The 10,521-nt window shown below is 56.1% G+C and overlaps 1 protein-coding gene across 8 annotated transcripts in view; it reads left to right on the forward strand.

Moving 5' to 3' along the window:
• The window catches only part of TRIM9 (tripartite motif containing 9), a 70,737-nt gene extending 61,269 nt beyond the window's left edge, over positions 1-9,468 (forward strand). For 2 of the 8 annotated variants that reach the window (XM_075104360.1, XM_075104362.1), the window contains exons 8-13: positions 67-255; positions 2,631-2,672; positions 3,402-3,425; positions 4,463-4,766; positions 5,490-5,652; positions 7,731-9,468. In XM_075104360.1, coding sequence (XP_074960461.1) covers positions 67-255; positions 2,631-2,672; positions 3,402-3,425; positions 4,463-4,766; positions 5,490-5,652; positions 7,731-7,793 — 785 coding nt within the window. In that variant the 3' untranslated portion in view covers positions 7,794-9,468. The other 6 variants (XM_075104355.1, XM_075104356.1, XR_012662402.1 and 3 more) reach the window with 5 other exon arrangements.
• The last annotated feature ends 1,053 nt before the right edge of the window (positions 9,469-10,521 follow it).

Here is a 10,521-nt window from a genome sequence, read left to right on the forward strand (position 1 = left end):
CGATGGAGTGACACGGTCCGGCAGACCCGATTTCTGATCTCTAGTTTGCATTGATCTTACGTTTAGACACGCAGTCAGAAGAACAGACCCTCCCTTTTCCAGTGCCTTTGGAAAGATCGCAGCTTCGTAGAATGAGTCCTTTCTCCTCCACCCTTAATCTACAACCCAGCTTTCCGGGGAGATCCTACTTTGAGCTAAGATCTTCGGCCCACCAGCTGAGCTTGCATTCTTCCTTACAGTCCCTGAATTCAGCCGGTGAGCTGAGTGCCTCTGGCATTTCCTCTTGGTCTGTGCTTCTGGGCATCTCCAAATTATTTGTTTGTTTTGTTCCGTTGTGTTTGTTTTTCCCATGACATGCGGATGGCAGGGGAAACTCCTTCTGTTTGTCAGTGGCCTGCTCCTGCCGCAGAGGGACTTTCAGTGGCGTAGTTCTCGTGGTGTGTTCATCTGTACGGTACCAGCATGGGCAGTTTCAGGCGTGGGGTGATGGAGCAGCACAGTAACTCCTTACATGGGTGCTGTTCTTGGCAGGGCCGGCATGGCTGAACCATTTTGCACAGCCAGCCGGCAGAGCAGATCCCTCATCTCTAGTTTGTGTTGATCTTGTGTCTAGGGGCAGTCAGAAGGACAAACCTTCCCTGGGAGAAACCTGTGGGCACATCTCAATGGTTTGCTTTCCCTACACAACCAGAAAACCCAGCCTCTGCTGTGAGATTTGTTCTGTGAAATTAGTTTGCTCAATTAAATCTAGACCTCTCTTAAGAAAGAAGCAAGCCTGGATGCAAGCAAGGTCTAGCTAAGGCCAGCTTACAGACCCCTTGCAGTCTGGCTTCTTAAGACCCTTAAGACGTGGATCATTTGCTCAGCTTTGAGCACTAGGCTCAGCTTTTGCAAAACCAGACATGATCGTATCAAAGTCTTGTTTTCTGCAGAGCAGAGGAAACCACTCCCGTGATACCTTGCTCGTCTGGCTGCACCCACAAGCACTTTGCTTCCCTCCTTGCACCCGGTCCTCGTGGGCAGTTCAGGCAGAACGAGTGATGGTATCGGGAGCCAGCGAAGGAGCCACAGGCACCGTGCATCTCTCAGAGCTGTTTTCTAACCAGTCTTTGCACATCTTCCGTTGCTAAAGATCCTGGGCCCTGATTCTTCCTCTGCTCTGGATTTACACCATTCCATGGGCTCCAGTGGAGTAATTCATGGCGTTCTCTGGTGTAAGCCCAGGAAGAATGGGGGCCCCCGATTGTTTGATTTCCATCCCATCACCCGGAATGAGGAATGCTGCAGCATGACCCTTGCCAGAATAACCAGGGGCCCTGCAACTTTCTTTTCTTTGTGCTTTTTGTGTTTTATTTCTCATTGTACCGCTGTGCACTAATGGCTTGAACTCTGTTTTGTTATGGACGTTTCTTACTTTGTGTCCAGTGTACCGAGATCCACTGCGATGGCCACGAGCAATACTTGTGTGTGCAGTACGGACCCCTGCAGCCACGGTCTGGGGTGGTGGGGCAGGGCGAAACGGGGTCCGAATGTGCCCGTGTGTCCGTGCTGTTTCGCGCTCAGGTGAACTTGTATCACAGCGATGCGCAGAGACCTTGAAAACCACTCTTTGAATTGGGGCAAGGGGCGCGATTCATTAAAACAGCCTCAGGAGGTGCTGCTTGGCACTCGCCATGGAGCACAACTACAGCCAGGTGCTGTCCCACCAAAACGCACGTCAGCAGGGTGAAGAGCCTGCTTCCTTGCCCAAGGAGAGGTAGAAACCAGTCACAGAGCAATACAGGGTTTTCCTTAAAATCCAGCACCCATCACAAATGCCCTCCCATGCAGTGCCAACGTGAGGCTCTGTGTTGCCCTCTCCACCTGGTGAGGACAATCTCCTGGATCAGGACAAGCCCCTGGATCAGTCCCCAGCTGCAGCCCAGCTCCCAGAAGGTGTTTGCGGCCAGTCAGGCACAGCCCAGTCGCAGGAGGGTGAAAGGCACCCCAGCACACCCTGCCCACGCAGCTGCAGTCAAAGGTGCAGCCTGGTGCCCTCTGGGTGCTGGCGGGGCTCTGAGGCCAGGTATCTGCCCCCAGAGACCCCCTCTCCTGCTCTACTCCTGCCCAGACCGCACGGACAGCAGGGCAGGCAGCCCGGGAGAGCTCAGTGGTCACTATTCGCTGGACACGCCAGTGGCTGCTCTGCTTTCATCAGTACCTGTCCTCCAAGGAGTGGTTTGGGTTTAAGTGATTCAACTGAGAGTCAATCTAGAGAATCCTTACCAAGCAGCCAAGACATTCTGGCAAGGCTAAAATTTCCTGCCCCTTTTCTGGAGAAAAGTCCAATGATTTGGCATCCCGAGCAGGTAGCGATCAGACTTGATGCTCTTGAAGGCTGTGATGGGATCTGGCCATGGAAGAGCAGATACTCCACAAGTCCCAGAGGTGAGACTCACCAATACGGCCAACAGTTCACACTCAAACCCACGGGTCATATTTGTGACCCCTCTCTGTGCTCTCTGGCTTTTAATGAATCAGGCCTCCCGTGGCTGGCTGGATGCTTAGTTAAAGGTTAAATGCTCATGAGTGTTTTTCAGGTGGTTGTTGTTTCTTAGCTGTGATGTGTGAAATGTAGTATCTCTTTATAGGATGCAATTTTGAGACACAAGGAACGCCTTACTCTCAGTTAGGCAAGTATATTTATTACAACTAACTGGCACCTACTCCATGTTGCTCATCCTTTTTTCTTTTTTTTTTTTTTCTTTAAATCTTTAACTTTTCTGCGTCGAGGGAGCACACCCTTGTCTTGTGCACACCCTGCTTGCAGGGCGCTCTCGGGTGTCACGGCAGTAGGCAAATCCAGAGGAGGAATAGTCATTGCTGTACAATGTAAAGGCATTTTAAGTTTTCTCCCACATGGTTTTAAAGAGAAGCCTGAAGTCAGCGCTCTGGAAGCAGCCCCCTAATTAAGAACCGACCCTTCTGCTCAAAGCAACACACATTCCTGTTCATTCAGGGCCCTTGAGCGTGGGCCAAATGCCGAGGAGGTGATTAGCCCCTCTGCAGCTAATTGGAGCGAGTGTTGTCGTAGCTGGCTGCCTGTCCCATGCACACTGCCTGCCTCCGGGGCAGCGGCGCTCAGCAGCCGGCCCGTTTGTTCCCCTGGGAGAAGGATCCCCGGGCCCAGCCCAGCGGGATTCCCTCCTCGGGCAGCTCGCCCACCGTGCCGGGCAGCCTGTACCCGCTGGCAGCCCCAGCCCGTCCCCGCTCCGTCTCTCCCCACCTTCACGCAAAATGCTGAAAGGTCCGTGCGCTCGCTGGAGAAGCAGGCAAGCAGAAATTTGTTTCTCCTTCCTTTCTTTACCCAACTTTACGTGCTGTTTTCTCTCCTGCATGCCTTTCCTTGGGAATGACCACAGTTGACATTAAAAAAATGGTGGCAGGTACGGAATCACCTCCGTCAAGTTGTGAAACCGGGGCACCCGCGTGCATGTGAGCTGTCTTGTGAAAGGATCCAATAAATCAATGAATAAATCTCACCAGAGTGTTGTATTTTTAAGCCGTATTTACTCCTGCAGGCGTGAGAGTGTTTTGTGGATGTGTCAGTTCACGTTTCAGTGACCGCTGGAGAAAACCACCTGGGGAACCGGGCTGGTGGCTTGTGACCGTGCCTCTGTCTTGTCGAGGACGTGACACTGTGTCTGTCAGATTTGCAGTATCCGAGTCCCGTGCATTTAAACCAGCAGCCGTACCGAGTTGTGGAGGTTTTGGGGCATTTTCCAGCCTTCCCATGAGCTAGCTCTTGTCTTACGTGTGGCTGGTGGCTCTGCAGGGAGGTTTCTCAGTGTGACGTAGCATCTCTGTCGATGTAGATCTTTGTATGTGCTTTTGGTTCCCAGGACTGCCAGCCCTCAAATACACACACAGAGTTTATCTGCTCGTCCTCAGTCCCCTTCCCACGCTGGGCCTGACCCTGCAAACTGTTGCTTGCATGAGTAACCCTTAGTCGTAAGAGGAAGTTATGTTAGCTAGAGCCTGGAGACCTGGCCAGGATCACACGTTTCCTTCTGCTAGGGGCAAATTTTAGGAGATGGTGAGGATCCTGCGGGCTCACAAGCTGGGACAGACAGACAATGGGAGGGGATGGAGACAGACAGGCACCGGGGAGCAGCAAGAGCAAAAATGGTCTGATTCCCGGCCGTAAAACCTCAGCCACGCTGGCAGGCTGGAGCTGCACAAGCTCAAAGCATCCCTCCATGACGGAAGGCGCCCCCCGTGAGCCAGCAGCCCCCTCCGCTGTGCAGCTCCCTGCCCGCTTCTCGCTGCCGCGTCGGCGGGCAGCAGCGCGAGCCCCCGCCGTGCCTCCGCGCTACGTGTCGGCCCTGCATGCCGCATGCGCTGTGTGGTGTCCGCTCCACGTGCTCGGTCACTGACGGCCGTGCTCCCGCCAGACTAACCTGATGTTGTTTGTGTGTTCCAGTTGCTTGGTTTTCTTTCGATCCTGCCTCTGCCCATGCTGACATCATCTTTTCTAATGACAACCTGACTGTCACCTGCAACAGCTATGATGACAGGGTTGTGCTGGGGAAAACGGGCTTTTCCAAAGGGCTCCATTACTGGGAGCTGTCAATCGATCGTTACGATAACCACCCTGACCCTGCCTTTGGTGTGGCACGCATTGATGTCCTGAAGGATGCCATGCTGGGCAAGGACGACAAGGCTTGGGCCATGTACGTGGACAATAACCGGAGCTGGTTCATGCACAACAATTCGCACACCAACAGGTACGTGGTCTGGAACAGGGTCTTCCTCCCAGAGACCACAGCCCAAATCTCAGCCCAAGTAAGAGCCCGTGGCTTTTCCAATTGCACCTACAAGTGCCCACGGAAGGGTGACATTGCTCCTAATTGCCTCTATTAGAGGATGTGCCCTTACCCCAAATGAAGGACAGTCCCTGCCTCCCTGTTTCTGCCTTGCTCCACTATTCCTTCCCTGCCTACTGCAACTCTTTGTGCTGGGTCTTCCCCCGAGCATGCACGGCACAGCTCCCATGTAGCACTCCCTTCCCATTAACACCCAAAGCCTTGCAACTCGTGCAACAAGAAAATAGTGTTTGCCTTTATCCCCGTGCCACAGCTATTGCTCGCTTTCCCCGTGGGACAGCGGGGCTGGGGGCTTTGAAGCTTGCGGTAGCTCGGAGAGAGCCTGGTGTCACCTTCCTGCAGCTTCAAGGGCCGTCCTGTGGTGGGTCAGCAGGTTTCGAAGTGGGCCCTGCAGCTTTGCTCCCCAGGTCTGCTTGCTTTCCCCCATGGTTGTGTTGCTGTGGCATGATGGCAAGCAGACAGCACCTCTGCGGGAGGCTTGAGGAGGTGCCCAGACTCTTGCGAGCATGGCTGAGGTGCAGGTCACGGCCATCGTCAGCTGTCGAGGTCCGTGGCCTGAACCCTGATCCGGGAGCGCAAGGGACGTTAAGCTACAGAGATGCTCTGCTTTTCTCGCCCCCGCAGAACCGAGGGTGGGATAACGAAAGGTGCCACAGTGGGAGTGCTGCTGGATTTGACCAGGAGGACCTTGACATTCTCCATCAATGAGGACCAGCAAGGGCCTGTCGCCTTCGAAAACCTGGAGGGCCTCTTCTTCCCCGCAGTCAGCCTCAACAGGAACGTGCAGGTACGTGCTTTGACCGTGCTCTCCGGAGCACCATGGCATAGCCTGTGGCGGAGTTGCTGGCAGACTCCCTGTAATGCTGCTGTCACTGCAGTGTGTGTTGATGCTCAGCAGCATGGGGACTCTGTGGAGCAGGGAGGGCTGTTGTGCAACAGGGGCAGCTTGGAAAGAGCTAAACTTACACCCTAAACCACCTGTGAGTCTCTGAAATCAGGACAGGCCTTCCTGCAGCCACAGCTGTTGTCCCCACTCCCGGCTCCGGGTTTCTCTGTCAGGGCTGATGAAGCACCAGGGTTCTCCGGCCCTCCCTGGCTGATGGGGTTTGATACTACCCCACAAGAGCCTCACCAGCTTGTACAGCTCTCCCAGGACCCAGATAGGAGCACTACCAGGGAGAAAAGCACCTTTTAAAACCTATTTTCCTCTGGGGACTTTCAAACCCCTCTTCTCTCCCTCTCTCCCAAGCTCTCAGCTCTCCTGAACATCACCAAGCAGTGCCTCCCTGGGCCTATCCGGTATTTTCATCTTTCATTTTTCTTCTCACTGATCTCATCCCTGCTACCCTGTCCCCCAACAAGTCCCCCGTGTTCACCGAACCTGGCTTTGGCACAACCGCTCTAGCACCACTTGCACCTCCAGCTCTGCACAAGTGCCTAGGCACATCCTAGGACACATGCATGGAATGGGTGACCGCGGGGTGTCGAGCATTTTGGCATGGTCTTCTGCAGTGGATGTCAAAGGTATCGCCTCTGGGAAAGGGCAGAGGCACCAAGTGGCCTCTCTAAATTTGGGGCCCCCCAAGGGCCTTGCAGGGTGGGGAGTCTGCCCAGAGAGGGGCTGGCAAATGGGCGATGTGCCAGGGCTGTGCCAGTGTTTAATTAGGAAACATTAAGGAAGCCCATCTTGTCCACGCTGGTTTTAGAGGTTACTGTGTGAATCTGGTGTGGTAAAAACATCCTGTGATGAGTTTAATTCCTACTACAATATTCTACACAGCCCCAAAAGACAAGCGTGTTTCTAAAGCCCCTCTGCTTTCTGATGGTTCTCTGGGCAAGGCAGAGCTTAAATCCCCTGACAGCAGAAAAGTCCCATGGGATGCTGATAAAAGGCTGCTAATAAACCCAAGCCATTCATTATCCTTCTTCAAAGGTATATGAGTAATTAAAAGCTACCCTAATTAAGAGGAGAATAATTGTATTTTAGACAAAAGTTTTCTATAAACCTGTATCTGAAGGGGAAAATGCTGCTGTTCCAATAAGAGAAGGAATTGTGTTTTCCTCCCAAACTGAAGTATTTGTGGAGAGAACTGAATTACCCATGCGCGGCTCCTCGGCACATCTGTGGGTGTCTGCAGGACCTGGCCCCTTGCCTGGTCAGTCCATATAAGCAGAGCCTGCCCGCATCCCTTCCTATGGACCAGGGGTTTCCTAGCCACCATGAGGTCTCTGGTATTCCTCTCACTTCCCCTTTGTCCCTGCCCTGCAGTCCCTGCTGCATCGCTCCCCAACGCCAGACGATGCTGGGCCGAGTGCCCACCTCCCATATTGCACTTGAGCATCCCCCCCACGCTGTAGCATGGCCCTGCCCCAGCACCCTGCTGCCGCTCAGCTTCCCCGCTGCAAAGGTCCTTCCTCCCACCCGCAGTCGGCCACGTCCCCTCTGTGCTCGGCTTGGGGGCTTCTCAGAGGTCTCCTTCTGTACTGAGAGACTTTGCTGTCCTTGAGGCCCCTCCCCACCCTTTTGTCCATCCCATCTGCAGAAAGACCGAGCTGCTGCCGTGTCCCACCTCTCCGGCAGCCAACTGATGGAACCATCCACAGCCGGCTGGGAATATTTGAGGCTTAGTACTGCTGGTCCAAGCGGTCGCACTTCGCAGGGGCCCCAGCAGCACAAGCAAGTCATAAAACAGCGAGACAGAGCCACCGCCGTGGTCCTGGGGACAGCCTCTCCCACCCCCCAGGTCCCTGCCGAGGAGCGGTGGGCTCCCTGCAACCTCCCGCCTCGACGTGCCAGCTGCTGCGCCCTGGGCCATCCCACCAGGCATGGAGGGCTGCAGCTGAGCCCTGTATGTCTCGTTGCAGGTGACGCTGCACACCGGTCTGCCGGTCCCCGAATTCTACGCTTCGCGCTCGGCCATGCCATGAGGATGCTCCCGGAGCCGGCTGCCTCTTCTCGGGGTGAGAGGAGCCAGCCCGTTCCCTCCTGCGGGACGAGGCCGGCCGCCGAGCCGCCGGGTCCCTGCTCGGCCGCCGGCCAGAGACAGGGAGTCAAAGCGGGAAGGAAGAACCTGGCTTTTGGCCGTCTCTGATCTCCACCCTCCCGCGCTGTCCTGTGTGTGTGCGCTTCGCTGTTTAGCTCTTTTTGGCTGATGAAGTACCTAGGTAGCCTGAGATGTTCCTCTGTGTCCGCTTTTAGGTTTGGTTTTATTGATTTGAGTTGGGGTTTGGGGTGGGGGGCAGTTTCATCTCGTTTGGCAGAGCGCTTTCCCCCTCCTGTGGGGCTGGAGGGACCGAGGAGGGACCCCCGCCATGGGAAAGCTTTCGCCCACGCCAGCCCCATTACTTTGCAGGATATTTCTTTCCCCCGTGGCCTTTCTTGCAGAGTGCCCTCAGTCACGTGTAGAGGTGGGTCCTGGATTACCAGTCAGTCTCCGTGTCCTTACCAAAACGCCCGGCCCTGTCCCTCATCCCCCCGAGGTGTTTCTGTGGGGCGCAGTGGTGGGGTGGGGAGGGGGCCACCCTGTCCCAGGGTGCTCCCAGTGTTGGCAAGCCCTTGGCCTGGCTCCAAGCGCCCACGCAGCGCTCTCCCCCCGCTCCCCGCAGCCTGGCGCCGGCACGCACACCACAGCCATACACCGCAGAGCCCTCGCCCGGCTCTTTGGAGATTAGCGTTTATTTTTTTATAGTTGCTGTATAAAGCCTAGCCTTAAATACTAACTGATAGTGTCCTTCTGTTCACCGGAGAATTCATTCTGCAGTGAGGGTCTGATGGGGAGCCTGGGGATGGGGATGAGGGTGGGGATGAGGATGGGCATGGGGATGAGGAGGAAGGAGGGCTGGCCGCAGCCCTTCCATGCACTCAGGAATACGTGCCCGCTGCCCTGCCTGCGCCTGCTGCCGGCAGCAGTTCCCCTCAGCCTCCGCTCCCTACCCCAACTTTCTGGTAATTCAGAGGCAGGAGAGGAGCGGGAGGTCGCGGGCGCCATGCCCGGTGCCAGCCCCCGTTCCCGTGCCGAGGGTGCCTGCATGCGCATGTCCCCACGCTTCGCTTTTGGGTCCCTCGCCGTGTCCCCAGCACGGATGGCGGGGCTGGGGGAGGTGACGGTGTCGCTGCCGGGCAGGCACCAGTGTGCCCAGGCTGGCCAGAGAGCTGCAGCTCCTCGATCCGGGGTCAGGGTGGGAGCTACGGGGATACCGGTCCAGCAGAAAGGCAAGTGTAAATAGAGCATTCCCCTCCAGTGCGCCCTCTCTCTAGGACGGTCCCATTCGTTCCCTTGTTGCTCTGGTATTAAGTTTATCTAATTTATTGGATGGGTGCTATCTTGTTGACTTAACACCGAGGAGTTTCTCTCAGCTGCAGGAGAGCCGTGTTGCGGGACAACGCCGAGCAGCTCTTTGGTGAATTCCTGACGAGCCCCCGTGGCCGGCTCACCCGGGGCTCCTCTCTCAGCCGTTACCCCCGGTTCTTTAGGATGTTCATGGTGCTTATTAGACTCCCAGTGATTGTAAGACGTCATCCCCCCGTACCGCGATGATAGCTGCATACAGCCGCTGTACTGAAGAGAAGTGTCATGTTTGCTGTTCTAATAAAGGACTTTTATGAGAGAAGGGCAGAGCTTCCCAGAGCATCTCTGCGCCGCCACAGCCCCTGGCTTTGCTTCCCATCCTGTCCTCCCCCCCCAGTGCGGGTCACCACAAGGCCCTGCACATCCCTGCGCTGTCCCCATTGGGAGACAGCAGCAGAGAACGGACAGAACTTGGTCCCTGGGAGGGGGGTGGGCACAGAAGCCAGCTGAAACCCAGCACCGTGGCAGCACCGTGAGATGACAGAGCGGCGGGGGGAGCTTGTGCCGCCGTGTCCCCTTCCCTGGCACTGCAGCACCCGCTCCCCATGACGGCGGACAGCCAGCAAGGTGGCAGCACCCACAGGGCGGCAGGGACAGGAGCTTTTATTTTCCACCCCACAACCAAGGGACACCCCAGGAGGGAGATGGGTCATTGCAAACCCCGTGTGACACCTGCGGGGCACGTGGGGAGCTAACCCAGGCCATGAACCCCAAATCCATCAGTCCCACATCCCACCTAGCCTTTTCCCGACCCTTTCCCTTTCCCAGCACACTCCTGTCTCCCTTCTTCATGTGCACAAGGAGCAGTGTCGAGTCCCCTTTCCCAGCGTGGCTGCTGAGCTGAGGCAGTGGGAGAGGGGAGGGGGCAGCTCCCAGCCCCACAGCAACACAGAGTCCTCCCAGGGCTCCCAGCTCCACCTGCAGCCATCAGCAGGGGGGTCTGGGTGGGCAAGGGACAGTCCTGGGCACCGAGGAGCCATGATGTAAGGAAGGAGGGACAGCATCCAGTGGGAGGGAGGAATTACCTGGGCTGGATACAGAGCAGCATCTCCCCAAGGGGACAACAGTGCCCAGCACGGCCACCCCAACACCAGCCCTGGAGGCCCAGCCAGCACGAGAGATGGTGGCAAGGACCAGGTGGGGAAGAGAGATAAAATGATAGAAATCGTGAGGCGTCAAGAAGTGAAAGAGCCCAGCATTGCTGCAATGCACTGCTGGCAATGTCAAAATCCCCTGGGGGGAGAGTCTTTCTTCCAGAAATAGGGGCAAATGCTAAGGGATGAGTGGTGTGGAGGCCATTTCTGAAG

This window comes from Phalacrocorax aristotelis, chromosome 9 (genome assembly GCF_949628215.1).
Source record: "Phalacrocorax aristotelis chromosome 9, bGulAri2.1, whole genome shotgun sequence".
NCBI classification, from domain to species: Eukaryota; Metazoa; Chordata; class Aves; order Suliformes; family Phalacrocoracidae; genus Phalacrocorax; species Phalacrocorax aristotelis.